This window comes from Oncorhynchus masou, chromosome 3 (genome assembly GCF_036934945.1).
Source record: "Oncorhynchus masou masou isolate Uvic2021 chromosome 3, UVic_Omas_1.1, whole genome shotgun sequence".
NCBI lineage: Eukaryota > Metazoa > Chordata > Actinopteri > Salmoniformes > Salmonidae > Oncorhynchus > Oncorhynchus masou.
Genome location: NC_088214.1, coordinates 12,127,266 through 12,147,975, shown reverse-complemented (window position 1 = coordinate 12,147,975; position 20,710 = coordinate 12,127,266). Strand labels below are relative to the sequence as shown.

Here is a 20,710-nt window from a genome sequence, read left to right as displayed (position 1 = left end):
TCTCTCTCTTCTCTCTGTGTGTGTGTTAGCTATTCTCTCTCTGTGTGTGTGTGTTAGCTATTCTCTCTCTTCTCTGTGTGTGTAATAGCTATTCTATCTCTTCTCTCTGTGTTAGCTATTCTCTCTCTCTCTGTGTGTGTTAGCTATTCTCTCTTCTGTGTGTGTGTGTTAGCTACTCTCTCTCTTCTCTGTGTGTGTTAGCTATTCTCTTCTCTGTGTGTGTTAGCTATTCTCTCTCTTCTCTCTGTGTGTGTTAGCTATTCTCTCTGTGTGTGTTAGCTATTCTCTCTCTTCTCTGTGTGTGTTAGCTATTCTCTCTGTGTGTGTTAGCTATTCTCTCTCTTCTCTGTGTGTGTGTTAGCTATTCTCTCTCTTCTCTCTGTGTGTGTGTTAGCTATTCTCTCTCTTCTCTCTGTGTGTGTGTTAGCTATTCTCTCTCTTCTCTCTGTGTGTGTGTTAGCTATACTCTCTCTTCTCTGTGTGTGTGTGTTAGCTATACTCTCTCTTCTCTCTGTGTGTGTGTTAGCTATTCTCTCTCTTCTCTCTGTGTGTGTGTTAGCTATACTCTCTCTTCTCTCTGTGTGTGTGTTAGCTATTCTCTCTCTTCTCTGTGTGTGTGTTAGCTATTCTCTCTCTTCTCTCTGTGTGTGTTAGCTATTCTCTCTCTTCTCTCTGTGTGTGTGTTAGCTATACTCTCTCTTCTCTCTGTGTGTGTGTTAGCTATTCTCTCTCTGTGTGTGTGTGTTAGCTATTCTCTCTCTTCTCTGTGTGTGTGTTAGCTATTCTCTCTTCTCTCTGTGTGTGTGTTAGCTATTCTCTCTCTTCTCTGTGTGTGTTAGCTATTCTCTCTCTTCTCTGTGTGTTAGCTATTCTCTGTAAGACTGAGATCATGGTGATAATGGAGGTTCCTGTCAGCTGACAGGAATTTCAAGGTCAGGGGTCACTGTCACTGTTGTCTGCATGTCTAATGAAAAAAACAATATTGCTGTTGATGGTACTTTGACAACATCAATGATTTTAATTAATAAATGCAACGAGTCCATTTGGAATCCCTTTACAGCTGTTATCTGAATACATGGACACAACAGTTGGCTGTAAATTATTTTTCTATTTTAAATAAATGTTGTGATTTTCAAAGGGGAAAAACACATGTGGTTGTGTAATGTCAGGGTCAGGGGAAAGTTCATACCGTGGGGAAATTCCCTCTTCAGTTGTCTGTGAGTCTAATGGTTGAAACAATGTAGCTATTGATGCTACTAGTACTATTGATGCTACTGCTACTGGTATCTTTTTCATTTACAAGTAATCATTTTCTTGAGCCCTGAGGTAATTCTGTTCCCAAACAGTCCCTCTCTAATACTTCAACAGCTGTTGGATGCATACTGTCACCTTATAGCTATCATATTGTCCAGCAAATATATTGTTTGCTGTGATTGAATGCCATATTTTCTAACTGTAAAGCAGACCAACTAGAGAAGGCTACAGGTATGAAGTGATAGAATTACCCTCCTGTATGGTACCTTCCAGTCTGATGGACGTTACTGTAAAGCAGACCAACTAGAGAAGGCTACAGGTATGAAGTGATAGAATTATCCTCCTGTATGGTACCTTCCAGTCTGATGGACGTTACTGTAAAGCAGACCAACTAGAGAAGGCTACAGGTATGAAGTGATAGAATTACCCTCCTGTATGGTACCTTCCAGTCTGATGGACGTTACTGTAAAGCAGACCAACTAGAGAAGGCTACAGGTATGAAGTGATAGAATTACCCTCCTGTATGGTACCTTCCAGTCTGATGGACGTTACTGTAAAGCAGACCAACTAGAGAAGGCTACAGGTATGAAGTGATAGAATTATCCTCCTGTATGGTACCTTCCAGTCTGATGGACGTTACTGTAAAGCAGACCAACTAGAGAAGGCTACAGGTATGAAGTGATAGAATTACCCTCCTGTATGGTACCTTCCAGTCTGATGGACGTTACTGTAAAGCAGACCAACTAGAGAAGGCTACAGGTATGAAGTGATAGAATTATCCTCCTGTATGGTACCTTCCAGTCTGATGGACGTTACTGTAAAGCAGACCAACTAGAGAAGGCTACAGGTATGAAGTGATAGAATTATCCTCCTGTATGGTACCTTCCAGTCTGATGGACGTTACTGTAAAGCAGACCAACTAGAGAAGGCTACAGGTATGAAGTGATAGAATTACCCTCCTGTATGGTACCTTCCAGTCTGATGGACGTTACTGTAAAGCAGACCAACTAGAGAAGGCTACAGGTATGAAGTGATAGAATTACCCTCCTGTACGGTACCTTCCAGTCTGATGGACGTTGTGCAGTAGAAGTGAAGGAGTGCAGCCAGGGCACAGCCGTCTGTGTTGTCCTTCAGCAGATTGTCCACCAGGGGGCGGGATGGAGCTGCCCTCTGCTGGGCATACTCCCTCCTGTAGCGCGCCTGCAGCCATCACAACAACAACACGGAGAGATGACGGTCAGTGACAGTTAATGTATGGAATCAGAGTAAGGAGAGGGACGTATGGATGTATATAAAGGATCCTCACACTCAAATGTACACAAGCACTCTTTGTCATGCACAGATGCACTGTCACAAACACACAGACGCACACACACACGCACGCACGCACGCACACGCACAAGCACACACAGAGTAGTTTGTAGAGACATTGACGGATCGACCAATACCATCTTTACTAGGCTACGATGCCATCATTACTAGGCTACGATGCCATCATTACCAACGATGCCATCATTACCAGGCTACGATGCCATCATTACTAGGCTACAATGCCATCATTACTAGGCTACGATGCCATCATTACTAGGCTACGATGCCATCTTTACTAGGCTACGATGCCATCTTTATTAGGCTACGATGCCATCTTCACTAGGCTACGATGCCATCATTACTAGGCTACAATGCCATGTTCACTAGGCTACGATGCCATCATTACTAGGCTACGATGCCATCATTACTAGGCTACGATGCCATCTTTACTAGGCTACGATGCCATCATTACTAGGCTACGATGCCATCTTTACGAGGCTACGATGCCATCTTTACTAGGCTACGGTGCCATCTTCACTAGGCTACTATACCATCTTTACTAGGCTACGGTGCCATCTTTACTAGGCTACGATGCCATCTTTACTAGGCTACAATACCATCTTTACTAGGCTACGATACCATCTTTACTAGGCTACGATGCCATCTTTACTAGGATACGATGCCATCTTTACTAGGCTACAATACCATCTCTACTAGGTTACTTGACATTGTCCTGTACGGCATAGATGCTGTATCGTTGTTGAATGCAAAAACAGTCAGGCAAACAGGCTACACATCCACTGGGATGTGAGAACACTGAGAACACGACCATAACCAGGATTAGATTCTGTACTGTAACTACACCAAGGTCTTACTGTTCATTGATTGACATATTGATCTACATGAACCATTAGCACCAGATCAATCTACTGTTCTACAGTACCCTACAGGTATAAATCTACTGTTCTACAGTATCCTACAGGTATAAATCTACTGTTCTACAGTACCCTACAGGTATAAATCTACTGTTCTACAGTATCCTACAGGTATAACTCTACTGTTCTACAGTACCCTACAGGTATAAATCTACTGTTCTACAGTATCCTACAGGTATAAATCTACTGTTCTACAGTACCCTACAGGTATAAATCTACTGTTCTACAGTATCCTACAGGTATAAATCTACTGTTCTACAGGTATAAATCTACTGTTCTACAGTATCCTAGAGGTATAAATCTACTGTTCTACAGTACCCTAGAGGTATAAATCTACTGTTCTACAGTACCCTAGAGGTATAAATCTACTGTTCTACAGTACCCTAGAGGTATAAATCTACTGTTCTACAGTATCCTAGAGGTATAAATCTACTGTTCTACAGTATCCTACAGGTATAAATCTACTGTTCTACAGGTATAACTCTACTGTTCTACAGTATCCTACAGGTATAAATCTACTGTTCTACAGTATCCTACAGGTATAACTCTACTGTTCTACAGTATCCTACAGGTATAACTCTACTGTTCTACAGTATCCTACAGGTATAAATCTACTGTTCTACAGTATCCTACAGGTATAACTCTACTGTTCTACAGTATCCTACAGGTATAAATCTACTGTTCTACAGTATCCTACAGGTATAAATCCACTGTTCTACAGGTATAAATCTACTGTTCTACAGTATCCTACAGGTATAAATCTACTGTTCTACAGGTATAAATCTACTGTTCTACAGGTATAAATCTACTGTTCGACAGGTATAAATCTACTGTTCTTCAGTATCCTACAGGTATAAATCTACTGTTCTACAGTATCCTACAGGTATAAATCTACTGTTCTACAGTATCCTACAGGTATAAATCTACTGTTCTACAGTATCCTACAGGTATAAATCTACTGTTCTACAGGTATAAATCTACTGTTCTACAGTATCCTACAGGTATAAATCTACTGTTCTACAGTATCCTACAGGTATATATCTACTGTTCTACAGTATCCTACAGGTATAAATCTACTGTTCTACAGGTATAACTCTACTGTTCTACAGGTATAAATCTACTGTTCTACAGTACCCTACAGGTATAAATCTACTGTTCTACAGTATCCTACACGTATATATCTACTGTTCTACAGTATCCTACAGGTATATATCTACTGTTCTACAGTATCCTACAGGTATATATCTACTGTTCTACAGTATCCTACAGGTATAAATCTACTGTTCTACAGTATCCTACAGGTATAACTCTACTGTTCTACAGTATCCTACAGGTATATATCTACTGTTCTACAGTATCCTACAGGTATATATCTACTGTTCTACAGTATCCTACAGGTATAAATCTACTGTTCTACAGTATCCTACAGGTATAACTCTACTGTTCTACAGTATCCTACAGGTATAACTCTACTGTTCTACAGTATCCTACAGGTATAAATCTACTGTTCTACAGTATCCTACAGGTATAAATCTACTTTTCGACAGGTATAAATCTACTGTTCTACAGTATCCTACAGGTATATATCTACTGTTCTACAGGTATAAATCTACTGTTCTACAGTACCCTACAGGTATAAATCTACTGTTCTACAGTATCCTACAGGTATAAATCTACTGTTCTACAGGTATAAATCTACTGTTCTACAGTATCCTACAGGTATAACTCTACTGTTCTACAGTATCCTACAGGTATAAATCTACTGTTCTACAGTATCCTACAGGTATATATCTACTGTTCTACAGTACCCTAGAGGTATAACTCTACTGTTCTACAGGTATAAATCTACTTTTCGACAGGTATAAATCTACTGTTCTACAGTACCCTAGAGGTATAAATCTACTGTTCTACAGTATCCTACAGGTATAAATCTACTGTTCTACAGTATCCTACAGGTATAACTCTACTGTTCTACAGTACCCTAGAGGTATAAATCTACTGTTCTACAGGTATAAATCTACTGTTCTACAGTACCCTAGAGGTATAAATCTACTGTTCTACAGGTATAAATCTATTGTTCTACAGTATCCTATAGGTATAAATCTATTGTTCTACAGTACCCTAGAGGTATAAATCTACTGTTCTACAGGTATAAATCTACTGTTCTACAGTATCCTACAGGTATAAATCTACTGTTCTACAGTACCCTACAGGTATAAATCTACTGTTCTACAGTACCCTACAGGTATAAATCTACTGTTCTACAGTACCCTACAGGTATAAATCTACTGTTCTACAGGTATAAATCTACTGTTCTACAGGTATAAATCTACTTTTCGACAGGTATAAATCTACTGTTCTACAGTACCCTACAGGTATAACTCTACTGTTCTACAGGTATAAATCTACTTTTCGACAGGTATAAATCTACTGTTCTACAGTACCCTACAGGTATAAATCTACTGTTCTACAGTACCCTACAGGTATAAATCTACTGTTCTACAGTACCCTACAGGTATAAATCTACTGTTCTACAGTACCCTACAGGTATAAATCTACTGTTCTACAGGTATAAATCTACTGTTCTACAGGTATAAATCTACTTTTCGACAGGTATAAATCTACTGTTCTACAGTACCCTACAGGTATAACTCTACTGTTCTACAGGTATAAATCTACTTTTCGACAGGTATAAATCTACTGTTCTACAGTACCCTACAGGTATAAATCTACTGTTCTACAGTACCCTACAGGTATAAATCTACTGTTCTACAGTACCCTACAGGTATAAATCTACTGTTCTACAGTACCCTACAGGTATAAATCTACTGTTCTACAGTACCCTACAGGTATAAATCTACTGTTCTACAGTACCCTACAGGTATAAATCTACTGTTCTACAGTACCCTACAGGTATAAATCTACTGTTCTACAGTATCCTACAGGTATAAATCTACTGTTCTACAGGTATAAATCTACTGTTCTACAGGTATAACTCTACTGTTCTACAGGTATAAATCTACTGTTCTACAGTATCCTACAGGTATAACTCTACTGTTCTACAGGTATAACTCTACTGTTCTACAGTACCCTAGAGGTATAACTCTACTGTTCTACAGTATCCTACAGGTATAAATCTACTGTTCTACAGTATCCTACAGGTATAACTCTACTGTTCTACAGTATCCTACAGGTATAAATCTACTGTTCGACAGGTATAAATCTACTGTTCTACAGTACCCTAGAGGTATAAATCTACTGTTCTACAGGTATAAATCTACTGTTCTACAGTATCCTAGAGGTATAAATCTACTGTTCTACAGTATCCTACAGGTATAACTCTACTGTTCTACAGTATCCTACAGGTATAACTCTACTGTTCTACAGTACCCTACAGGTATAAATCTACTGTTCTACAGTATCCTACAGGTATAAATCTACTGTTCGACAGGTATAAATCTACTGTTCTACAGTACCCTAGAGGTATAAATCTACTGTTCTACAGGTATAAATCTACTGTTCTACAGTATCCTATAGGTATAAATCTATTGTTCTACAGGTATAAATCTACTGTTCTACAGTATCCTACAGGTATAAATCTACTGTTCTACAGGTATAAATCTACTGTTCTACAGGTATAAATCTACTGTTCTACAGGTATAAATCTACTGTTCTACAGTACCCTAGAGGTATAAATCTACTGTTCTACAGGTATAAATCTACTGTTCTACAGTATCCTACAGGTATAAATCTACTGTTCTACAGGTATAAATCTACTGTTCTACAGTATCCTACAGGTATAAATCTACTGTTCTACAGGTATAAATCTACTGTTCTACAGGTATAAATCTACTGTTCTACAGTACCCTAGAGGTATAAATCTACTGTTCGACAGGTATAAATCTACTGTTCTACAGGTATAAATCTACTGTTCTACAGGTATAAATCTACTGTTCTACAGTACCCTAGAGGTATAAATCTACTGTTCTACAGGTATAAATCTACTGTTCTACAGTATCCTACAGGTATAAATCTACTGTTCTACAGGTATAAATCTACTGTTCTACAGTATCCTACAGGTATAAATCTACTGTTCTACAGGTATAAATCTACTGTTCTACAGGTATAAATCTACTGTTCTACAGTACCCTAGAGGTATAAATCTACTGTTCGACAGGTATAAATCTACTGTTCTACAGTACCCTACAGGTATAAATCTACTGTTCGACAGGTATAAATCTACTGTTCTACAGTATCCTACAGGTATAAATCTACTGTTCGACAGGTATAAATCTACTGTTCTACAGGTATAAATCTACTGTTCTACAGGTATAAATCTACTGTTCTACAGTACCCTAGAGGTATAAATCTACTGTTCTACAGGTATAAATCTACTGTTCTACAGTATCCTAGAGGTATAAATCTACTGTTCTACAGGTATAAATCTACTGTTCTACAGTATCCTAGAGGTATAAATCTACTGTTCTACAGGTATAAATCTACTGTTCTACAGTATCCTACAGGTATAAATCTACTGTTCTACAGGTATAAATCTACTGTTCTACAGGTATAAATCTACTGTTCTACAGTACCCTAGAGGTATAAATCTACTGTTCTACAGGTATAAATCTACTGTTCTACAGTATCCTACAGGTATAAATCTACTGTTCTACAGGTATAAATCTACTGTTCTACAGTATCCTACAGGTATAAATCTACTTTTCTACAGGTATAAATCTACTGTTCTACAGGTATAAATCTACTGTTCTACAGTACCCTAGAGGTATAAATCTACTGTTCTACAGGTATAAATCTACTGTTCTACAGTACCCTAGAGGTATAAATCTACTGTTCTACAGTACCCTAGAGGTATAAATCTACTGTTCTACAGGTATAAATCTACTGTTCTACAGTACCCTAGAGGTATAAATCTACTGGTCTACAGTACCCTAGAGGTATAAATCTACTGTTCTACAGTACCCTAGAGGTATAAATCTACTGGTCTACAGTACCCTAGAGGTATAAATCTACTGGTCTACAGTACCCTAGAGGTATAAATCTACTGGTCTACAGTACCCTAGAGGTATAAATCTACTGGTCTACAGTACCCTAGAGGTATAAATCTACTGGTCTACAGTACCCTAGAGGTATAAATCTACTGGTCTACAGTACCCTAGAGGTATAAATCTACTGGTCTACAGTACCCTAGAGGTATAAATCTACTGTTCTACAGTATCCTAGAGGTATAAATCTACTGTTCTACAGTACCCTAGAGGTATAAATCTACTGTTCTACAGTATCCTAGAGGTATAAATCTACTGGTCTACAGTACCCTAGAGGTATAAATCTACTGTTCTACAGTATCCTAGAGGTATAAATCTACTGTTCTACAGTACCCTAGAGGTATAAATCTACTGGTCTACAGTACCCTAGAGGTATAAATCTACTGTTCTACAGTATCCTACAGGTATAACTCTACTGTTCTACAGGTATAAATCTACTGTTCTACAGTACCCTACAGGTATAAATCTACTGTTCTACAGTATCCTACAGGTATAACTCTACTGTTCTACAGGTATAAATCTACTGTTCTACAGGTATAAATCTACTGTTCTACAGTACCCTACAGGTATAAATCTACTGTTCTACAGTATCCTACAGGTATAACTCTACTGTTCTACAGGTATAAATCTACTGTTCTACAGTATCCTACAGGTATAAATCTACTGTTCTACAGGTATAACTCTACTGTTCTACAGGTATAACTCTACTGTTCTACAGTATCCTACAGGTATAACTCTACTGTTCTACAGGTATAACTCTACTGTTCTACAGTATCCTACAGGTATAACTCTACTGTTCTACAGTATCCTACAGGTATAACTCTACTGTTCTACAGTATCCTACAGGTATAAATCTACTGTTCTACAGGTATAAATCTACTGTTCTACAGGTATAACTCTACTGTTCTACAGTATCCTACAGGTATAACTCTACTGTTCTACAGGTATAACTCTACTGTTCTACAGTATCCTACAGGTATAACTCTACTGTTCTACAGTATCCTACAGGTATAAATCTACTGTTCTACAGGTATAACTCTACTGTTCTACAGTATCCTAGAGGTATAAATCTACTGTTCTACAGTATCCTATAGGTATAAATCTATTGTTCTACAGTACCCTACAGGTATAAATCTACTGTTCTACAGTATCCTACAGGTATAAATCTACTGTTCTACAGTACCCTACAGGTATAAATCTACTGTTCTACAGTATCCTACAGGTATAAATCTACTGTTCTACAGTATCCTACAGGTATAAATCTACTGTTCTACAGTACCCTACAGGTATAAATCTATTGTTCTACAGTACCCTACAGGTATAAATCTACTGTTCTACAGTATCCTACAGGTATAAATCTACTGTTCTACAGTATCCTACAGGTATAAATCTACTGTTCTACAGTATCCTACAGGTATAAATCTACTGTTCTACAGTACCCTACAGGTATAACTCTACTGTTCTACAGTACCCTACAGGTATAAATCTACTGTTCTACAGTATCCTACAGGTATAAATCTACTGTTCTACAGTATCCTACAGGTATAACTCTACTGTTCTACAGTATCCTACAGGTATAAATCTACTGTTCTACAGGTATAAATCTACTGTTCTACAGTATCCTAGAGGTATAAATCTACTGTTCTACAGTATCCTACAGGTATAACTCTACTGTTCTACAGTATCCTACAGGTATAAATCTACTGTTCTACAGGTATAAATCTACTGTTCTACAGTATCCTACAGGTATAACTCTACTGTTCTACAGTATCCTACAGGTATAAATCTACTGTTCTACAGGTATAAATCTACTGTTCTACAGTATCCTAGAGGTATAAATCTACTGTTCTACAGTATCCTACAGGTATAACTCTACTGTTCTACAGTATCCTACAGGTATAAATCTACTGTTCTACAGGTATAAATCTACTGTTCTACAGTATCCTAGAGGTATAAATCTACTGTTCTACAGTATCCTACAGGTATAACTCTACTGTTCTACAGTATCCTACAGGTATAAATCTACTGTTCTACAGGTATAAATCTACTGTTCTACAGTACCCTACAGGTATAAATCTACTGTTCTACAGTATCCTACAGGTATAAATCTACTGTTCTACAGTATCCTACAGGTATAAATCTACTGTTCTACAGTATCCTACAGGTATAAATCTACTGTTCTACAGTACCCTACAGGTATAACTCTACTGTTCTACAGTACCCTACAGGTATAAATCTACTGTTCTACAGTATCCTACAGGTATAAATCTACTGTTCTACAGTATCCTACAGGTATAAATCTACTGTTCTACAGTATCCTACAGGTATAAATCTACTGTTCGACAGGTATAAATCTACTGTTCTACAGTATCCTACAGGTATAAATCTACTGTTCGACAGGTATAAATCTACTGTTCTACAGTACCCTACAGGTATAAATCTACTGTTCTACAGGTATAAATCTACTGTTCTACAGGTATAAATCTACTGTTCTACAGGTATAAATCTACTGTTCTACAGGTATAAATCTACTGTTCTACAGGTATAAATCTACTGTTCTACAGTATCCTACAGGTATAAATCTACTGTTCTACAGGTATAAATCTACTGTTCTACAGTATCCTACAGGTATAAATCTACTGTTCTACAGGTATAAATCTACTGTTCTACAGTACCCTACAGGTATAACTCTACTGTTCTACAGTATCCTACAGGTATAACTCTACTGTTCTACAGTACCCTACAGGTATAAATCTACTGTTCTACAGTATCCTACAGGTATAACTCTACTGTTCTACAGTACCCTACAGGTATAAATCTACTGTTCTACAGTACCCTACAGGTATAAATCTACTGTTCTACAGTATCCTACAGGTATAAATCTACTGTTCTACAGGTATAAATCTACTGTTCTACAGTATCCTACAGGTATAACTCTACTGTTCTACAGTATCCTACAGGTATAACTCTACTGTTCTACAGTATCCTACAGGTATAAATCTACTGTTCTACAGTACCCTACAGGTATAAATCTACTGTTCTACAGTACCCTACAGGTATAAATCTACTGTTCTACAGTATCCTACAGGTATAAATCTACTGTTCTACAGTATCCTACAGGTATAAATCTACTGTTCTACAGTATCCTACAGGTATAAATCTACTGTTCTACAGTATCCTACAGGTATAAATCTACTGTTCTACAGTACCCTACAGGTATAAATCTACTGTTCTACAGGTATAAATCTACTGTTCTACAGTACCCTACAGGTACACATGTGGTGTCCTGCAGACGGAGATACACTGAGTGTAAAAAACATGAAGAACACCTGCTCTTTCCATGACATAAACTGACAGAAACTGAACAAAAGGACTCAAATGACAAACAAGATTCTCTGGTCTGATGAAACCAACATTGAAGTCTTTGGCCTGAATGCCAAGCGTCACATCTGGAAGAAACCTGGCACCATCCCTACGGTGACGCATGGTGGTGGCAGCATCATGCTGTGTGGATGTTTTTCAGCAGCAGGACTGGGAGACTAGTCAGGATCGAGAGAAAGGTGACTGGAGCAAAGTACAGAGAGATCCTTGATGAAAACCTGCTCCAGAGCGCTCAGGACCTCAGACTCAGGACCTCAACCCAATCCAACATCTCTGGAGAGACCTGAAAATAGCTGCGCAGGGAACACTCCCCATCCAACCGGACAGAGCTTGAGAGGATCTTCGGAGAAGAATGGGAGAAACTCTCCAAATACAGGTGAGCCAAGCTTGTAACGTCATACCCAAGAAGATGTGAGGCTGTAATCACAGTCAAACGTGCTCTCAAGAAAGTACTGAGTGAAGGGTCTGAATAATTATGTAAATATGATATCAGTTTTTACTTGTAATAAATGTGCAAAAAAAATGACAAAAAAAAATGATTTTCTCTTTGGCATTATGGGGTATTGTGTGTAGACAGATGAGGAAAAAATACTATTTAATCAACTTTAGGATAAGGCTGTAACGTAACAAAATGTCAAGGGGTCAGAATACTTTCCCAGTAATGCTAGTTCGTGCTAGTTTGACCACCAGGGGGCATCTTTGAGAAGCATTTGATAGCCTTCAATCGTGGCTGTACTAGAGATTTTAAAACCTTTTTTTGTAAGAACATAGTATATGGGACTGATTTTAAGAAATTTTGCTTAATTACTTGGCTTAATATTATGGTGTTTCTATTCCAAGAAAAACGGCGTGGCGGTCGGGAGTAGGCTTGACTATTAAGCTAAAGAATCCCCGTGTCATGTGGGCACGCAGGAGACCGGGGTTCAATTCTCCAACGGGGAGGAAGGAGTAGGCTGTCCTTGTCAGTAAGAATTTGTTCTTAACTGAATTTCCTACTTAAATAAAGGTTACACTAAGAGCATAACATTTCTAATTGTAGTCTAACCAATACCCAAACAGATATTCAGTGAAAATAAAATCTCATTGATTTTTCAAGACCAGTCCCCATGCTTGTCTCAGAGAAGTGCGAAACGGTGCTAAAATAGTTGTAGGCTTCTGCTTCAAATCCTATTGTTTCTAACTTCAATATGCTCTTTAAATAAATAAGACCGACACCACATTTAACAGCACATTACTCAACACTAGTGACTCATGTCGCCTTCGGTAGGCCTACAGTATATCGAAAAATATGACGTGACTCTCCGCCAATAATTACATATAGAGGATTCTAAATTAAAACCAAAAGCCGCCTCATGGGTCTCCCGGTGGCGGCCGACACGGGTATCTGTAGCAACGCATTTTTTGCGGTGACTTAGATACATCCACAAATTATCAAAATACAGAGAGGTGTTGGTAAAGGTATATTGTCCTGCTAATAGCCCATAATGGGCTATTATAATACTGTACATGGTGTCCAGGTCAGGATAACCAAAACATTTCTTTATTAAAGACTATCAGAAAGAATGTTGGTACTTATTATTTTGATGCAAAGCCATGAATGCGTGAGTCACTCAGCTTTATGTAGGTGCCACTATATGACTGTGCCATCAACTTGATAATATATAATGATATTTTGGAAGTTATTTCGTTAAAAAAAAATGAAAGTGAGCGATTGTAATCTGAATAAAGGCCAAAATAATATTTGTAAAGGCCAAAACATTTATTTCTGTTTTTAGAGGGAGAGAAACCTGGGCCAATTGTGTACCACCCTATGAGACTCCCAATCACAGTCAGATGTGATACATAATAACACTTTTTGTGGTATTATTTGTTTTGTCTTTTCTGGTAGATTAAACTAAATTGCAACCAATCAAGGCAAGTAAGACAGCCAACCCTAACTTAGAAATACATTTGATGATAGAACTCTTACCCTACCCTCCTTCCAGGCAAGTCTATTGTCCAGCTACCTGCTAATAGCCATAATGGCGCTGTACAACGTGACCGTGTGTGTTTGAAAGAGTATTTTCTACAATTTGTTTACCTTCATTAGACAACTTTGTTCCAATATTTCTGTAATTCAGTGATATTCATTCCCATAGAAATTCGTTATGGATCAATAACTAAATAAACATTGGCATTGTGAAAGAGTATTTTTATAATTATTTTATTAACGAAAGCATAAAGATGCCATTATTAGTTACATTGTTTTAGTTTGAACGTGCAAACTGGCACTAAGAACAGGGGAAACATTTCCCTAGTCAGCGCCAATTTTAGTGCAATGCCCCTTAAAGTGTTGCTATGTCATATCCAGTGTGGCAGGGTGGGGTTCCACCCCCCTCCCCCATGGGCTAGGTCTGTCTTCTGTGCGCGGCGCTGCGGCCCATCCCGTGCCCCCTGCCCTCAGGCCTAGGAAGGCACAGGTCTACAGAGAGGAGAGAACCATCAGGCCTACAGAGAGGAGAGAACCATCAGGTCTACAGAGAGGAGAGAACCATCAGGCCTACAGAGAGGAGAGAACCATCAGGTCTAGGAAGGGTCAGGCCTACAGAGAGGAGAGAACCATCAGGCCTACAGAGAGGAGAGAAGCATCAGGCCTACAGAGAGGAGAGAACCATCAGGCCTACAGAGAGGAGAGAACCATCAGGCCTACAGAGAGGAGAGAACCATCAGGTCTACAGAGAGGAGAGAACCATCAGGCCTACAGAGAGGAGAGAACCATCAGGCCTACAGAGAGGAGAGAACCATCAGGCCTACAGAGAGGAGAGAACCATCAGGTCTACAGAGAGGAGAGAACCATCAGGCCTACAGAGAGGAGAGAACCATCAGGTCTACAGAGAGGAGAGAACCATCAGGCCTATGAAGGCTCAGGCCTAGGAAGGCTCAGGCCTACAGAGAGGAGAGAACCATCAGATCTACAGAGAGGAGAGAACTATCAGGTCTACAGAGAGGAGAGAACCATCAGGTCTACAGAGAGGAGAGAACCATCAGGTCTACAGAGAGGAGAGAACCATCAGGCCTATGAAGGCTCAGGCCTAGGAAGGCTCAGGCCTACAGAGAGGAGAGAACCATCAGGTCTATGAAGGCTCAGGCCTAGGAAGGCTCAGGCCTACAGAGAGGAGAGAACCATCAGATCTACAGAGAGGAGAGAACTATCAGGTCTACAGAGAGGAGAGAACCATCAGGTCTACAGAGAGGAGAGAACCATCAGGCCTACAGAGAGGAGAGAACCATCAGGTCTACAGAGAGGAGAGAACCATCAGGTCTACAGAGAGGAGAGAACCATCAGGTCTACAGAGAGGAGAGAACCATCAGGCCTATGAAGGCTCAGGTCTATGAAGGCTCAGGCCTACAGAGAGGAGAGAACCATCAGGTCTACAGAGAGGAGAGAACCATCAGGCCTACAGAGAGGAGAGAACCATCAGATCTACATAGAGGAGAGAACCATCAGGTCTACAGAGAGGAGAGAACCATCAGGTCTACAGAGAGGAGAGAACCATCAGGTCTACAGAGAGGAGAGAACCATCAGGCCTATGAAGGCTCAGGCCTAGGAAGGCTCAGGCCTACAGAGAGGAGAGAACCATCAGGTCTATGAAGGCTCAGGCCTAGGAAGGCTCAGGCCTACAGGTCTACAGAGAGGAGAGAACCATCAGATCTACATAGAGGAGAGAACCATCAGGCCTACAGAGAGGAGAGAACCATCAGGTCTACAGAGAGGAGAGAACCATCAGATCTACATAGAGGAGAGAACCATCAGGCCTATGAAGGCTCAGGCCTAGGAAGGCTCAGGCCTACAGAGAGGAGAGAACCATCAGGTCTAGGAAGGCTCAGGTGGATCAAAATGGGGCTTAGGTGGTGGGCTTTGCTGGGGCCGTGGTCTTGGGTGTGGACAATGGTGCGGTCGCCGACCAAACATTTTTTGAAATGTAGATTTTCCCTGACTGTCTAGCTTTTATTTAGGTGATTGTTAAATCTCGAACATGATCTTTGTAGAAAATATATATGTTTATTATCGTTTCTACATACTTTAAATCTGGTTTTAGTCATGTAAGTTAACACTGAAAATGTTTCTCCATCCTGAATACTAATACGGACACAGACGGACTGGCCAAGACTTTCCTAAGTGAAACAGCCCTGCATCCAGAACAGTGGGCGGTGAGAAGCTGCTGGAATCCTCCCTTCATGTCCTATTCAATCTGAAACGACTCAGTGGCTACTGTGACTGTCTCCTGTCTCCTGTCCAAAAGGGTTCTACAGCTACCCCCATAGGAGAACCATTTTTGGTTCCAGGTAGAAACCTCTTGAGTTCCATTCCACAGAGGGTTCTACATGGAAGCCCAAACATGTTTTTTCTAAGAATGTAGGCCTTACATAAATGCCTGCAGTGCAGTCTCTCATAGCGTAGCAGTGTCTCTCTATACAGCTGGCATGAGACTGAGTTCCTGTTTTCTGTTAGCAGGAGGAAGGTCTGTACTCACCCTCTGAGCTCCTGTAGCTGTGGTCTCAAGACAAGAGCTCTCTCTCAACCTCTGCTCCTCCACCAGAATCTCTCTGAGGTGCTCATTTACCTAGACAGACGGACAGGACAAGAAAGAAAGACAAGAAAGACAAGAAAGACAGACAGACAGACAGACAGAGACAGACAGAGACAGACAGACAGACAGACAGACAGACAGAGACAGACAGACAGAGACAGACAGACAGACAGACAGACAGACAGACAGACAGACAGACAGACAGACAGACAGACAGACAGACAGACAACAGAGATTACAGAGACAGACAGAGGAGATATTACAGTTTCCACAATGTAGGTGAGATTACAGTTACTGCTACCATAATGAGGGGGAATGTTTCCACAATGTGGTGAGATTTTTGTTTTTGTGGTCGATAACAGTTTCACAATGTGGTGAGATTACAGTTATTCTGAGTGGTGAGATTACAGTTACTGAGATTACAGTTACCACAATAATGTAGGGGGTCATAATGAGGTGAGATTACAGTTTCCACAATGTAGGTGAGATTACAGTTACTGCTACCATAATGTAGGTCGATATTACAGTTTCCACAATGTAGGTGAGATTACAGTTACTGCTACCATAATGTAGGTCGATATTACAGTTTCCACAATGTAGGTGAGATTACAGTTACCACAATGTAGGGGAGATTACAGCTTCCATAATGTAGGGGAGATTACAGCTACCATAATGTAGGTGAGATTACAGCTTCCATAATGTAGGTCGATATTACAGTTTACACAATGTAGGGGAGATTACAGTTTCCATAATGTAGGTGAGATTACAGCTACCATAATGTAGGTGAGATTACAGCTACCATAATGTAGGTGAGATTACAGCTTCCATAATGTAGGTCGATATTACAGTTTCCACAATGTAGGGGAGATTACAGTTTCCATAATGTAGGTGAGATTACACCTTCCATAATGTAGGTGAGATTACAGCTTCCATAATGTAGGTGAGATTACAGCTACCATAATGTAGGTGAGATTACACCTTCCATAATGTAGGTGAGATTACAGCTTCCATAATGTAGGTCGATATTACAGTTTCCACAATGTAGGGGAGATTACAGTTTCCATAATGTAGGTGAGATTACACCTTCCATAATGTAGGTGAGATTACAGCTTCCATAATGTAGGTGAGATTACAGCTACCATAATGTAGGTGAGATTACACCTTCCATAATGTAGGTGAGATTACAGCTTCCATAATGTAGGTGAGATTACAGCTACCATAATGTAGGTGAGATTACACCTTCCATAATGTAGGTGAGATTACAGCTTCCATAATGTAGGTGAGATTACAGCTTCCATAATGTAGGTGAGATTACAGCTACCATAATGTAGGTCGATATTACAGCTACCATAATGTAGGTGAGATTACAGCTACCATAATGTAGGTTGATATTACAGCTACCATAATGTAGGTGAGATTACAGCTACCATAATGTAGGTGAGATTACAGTTTCCATAATGTAGGTGAGATTACAGCTACCATAATGTAGGTCGATATTACAGCTACCATAATGTAGGTCGATATTACCGCTACCATAATGTAGGTGAGATTACAGCTACCATAATGTAGGTCGATATTACAGCTACCATAATGTAGGTGAGATTACAGCTACCATAATGTAGGTGAGATTACAGTTTCCATAATGTAGGTGAGATTACAGCTACCATAATGTAGGTGAGATTACACCTTCCATAATGTAGGTGAGATTACACCTTCCATAATGTAGGTGAGATTACACCTTCCATAATGTAGCTAGCTACTTCAGTCAAACTTCAAAGCACTACTATGACTTCATCATTCCGCACATGAAAACATCTCTCATAGGCTCATAAACGTTCCAGCTCTAAGCCTTGTTGTGTACGAGTGTAACAAACATCATGGGGAAGTAGAAGGAGTCCATTGTCTGATAGATTTTAATGAGAAAGTCCTAATCTTGTTTTTCTAGGGATGTTGTCTCTTCAAAGGGCTCCAGTGCCTGTGATGTAACACACACACACACACACAACACACACACACACACACACACACACACGAACTGAGACTCACTATCGTACACTACTGTATGCCTGCGAGCTGCTGTGTGTGAGAATGTGTGAGGCCATCCACAAGTAAGTGATCGTGTGTGTTTCCTGAGTGTGTGTGTATTCATGTTAATATTTGTGTTCATCCATCATATCTCCGCATGAATGTGCATTTTTCCATGCGTGGCTCAATATGTGTACGTGTGTGTGTATGTGTGTGTGTCTGTGTGTACATTTTGGTATCCGTCTGGCCTTGGCCTGCAGCAGGGAGCAGGAAACACATCGGCTTCTGCAGAGAGGAATGTAAACAAGCTCAATGGCACAGAGCCAGACTTGATTTAATGGGATGTTATGAGGATTTCAACAGTGGGGATGCATTATCCAAATATTAGCAGCTAACAGGAACTATCTTTTAGGGCTAAGACTCTGACTGTACGTACATTTGGTTCCTGGTTAAACCTCCCAGTCCTGTGTAAACAGACGTTAAAATGAGAACAAGTTTATTCTGACCGGGGTCTCTCTCAGTAATCTGATTTGACACGTTGCCACGTCCGTTTGCAATATTACAACAGAGACGTTACTTAAAACAGCAAACATATTTTCTTCCTCCGACATCATTGCATGCACCATAGAACAGCTGAGTTCTACTAGGTTTTTACCCACAATGCTGGCTGCTCATTTCCTCTAATCAAAGACAATTACAAATGTGCCAGGAGCGGCCGTTTCACCTTTCTGGGATCTCAGCTTTAAGAATATACAGTGGGGCCTAATATGTCATATCTCTGGTATTAGAGTGTGTGTGTATCTCAGTACCCTACCTTGTTGATCCATGTGGTGACTGCGTCCTCAGTGTCGTAGGGCAGATCTCTGATGTGTCCGTCGGGGTGGGAGGAGGGGTCGTTGAGAGGGGAGGAGCATCTGTGGACACACGCCATCACCCGCTCCACACTCACCATCTCCACCGTGTACGCCAACATCAGAGTGTCTATCAGGGCCAGGTGGGAACTCTGGGGAAAAGAGATGGAGAGGTGTTAGAGTGGTTCCTCTCAGAGAACATGGACTAGAGATGGTTGCTAGACTAGATGGTCAGAGAGGACACAATCATCAATGTTTCACAGAGAACATTAGTTCCCATTCCCTCTTCATGTCAACCAGAACAAACAGGTGAGGCAGAGGGTCAAAGATACCCATCTAAGGTCAAATGTAGGTCACATAAAAACATTGGGCATGTTTGGTACAAAACTGGTACTTCAGTACTTAGATGGGCGTCACTTAAGTTCTAAATGGGGAACTCAAATGTGTGTGTGTGTGTGTGTGTGTTGGTTTGAGCGTATGGTTGAGTGTGTGTTGGTCTGAGTGTAAATGTGTGTGTGAGTGTGTGTTGGTCTGAGTGTAATGTAATGTGTGTGTGAGTGTGTGTTGGTCTGAGTGTAAATGTGTGTGTGAGTGTGTGTTGGTCTGAGTGTAATGTGTGTTGGTCTGAGTGTGTGTTGGTCTGAGTGTAATGTGTGTGTGAGTGTGTGTTGGTCTGAGTGTAAATGTGTGTGAGGGTGTGTTGGTCTGAGTGTAATGTGTGTGTGAGTGTGTGTTGGTCTGAGTGTAAATGTGTGTGAGGGTGTGTTGGTCTGAGTGTAATGTGTGTGTGAGTGTGTGTTGGTCTGAGTGTAAATGTGTGTGTGAGTGTGTGTTGGTCTGAGTGTAAATGTGTGTGTGAGTGTGTGTTGGTCTGAGTGTAAATGTGTGTGTGTGAGTGTGTGTTGATCTGAGTGTAAATGTGTGTGAGTGTCTGTTGGTCTGAGTGTAAATGTGTGTGTGAGTGTGTGTTGGTCTGAGTGTAAATGTGTGTGTGAGTGTGTGTTGGTCTGAGTGTAATGTGTGTGTGTTGGTCTGAGTGTAATGTGTGTGAGTGTGTGTTGGTCTGAGTGTAATGTGTGTGTGAGTGTGTGTTGGTTTGAGTGTAATGTGTGTGAGTGTGTGTTGGTCTGAGTGTAATGTGTGTGAGTGTGTGTTGGTCTGAGTAGAACAGTACAAAGCATGACATTCTGCTGGCCTTTCCATTCCAGGGGAGGAGAACAGAACAGCTGCTATTTCTGCCTCTTCATGGGTCTGCTCCACTCTAACATTTCTAGTGTGTGTTTACTTCCTGCTTGGGACGCAGGTCAGCGCTGCTGTTC

The 20,710-nt window shown here is 40.3% G+C and overlaps 1 protein-coding gene across 7 annotated transcripts in view; it reads right to left on the bottom strand.

Moving 5' to 3' along the window:
* The window catches only part of LOC135510152 (calmodulin-regulated spectrin-associated protein 2-like), an 80,175-nt gene that overhangs the window by 26,820 nt on the left and 32,645 nt on the right, over positions 1-20,710 (bottom strand). For all 7 annotated transcript variants that reach the window (XR_010451077.1, XM_064930974.1, XM_064930935.1 and 4 more), the window contains exons 3-5: positions 19,355-19,543; positions 16,459-16,548; positions 2,313-2,454 (exon numbers count right to left, since the gene is read on the bottom strand). Coding sequence is in view for 6 of the 7 variants with exons in the window: in XM_064930974.1 (XP_064787046.1) it covers positions 2,313-2,454; positions 16,459-16,548; positions 19,355-19,543 (421 nt within the window). In the remaining variant the exon portion in view is untranslated. The remainder of the gene's footprint in view (positions 1-2,312; positions 2,455-16,458; positions 16,549-19,354; positions 19,544-20,710) is intronic.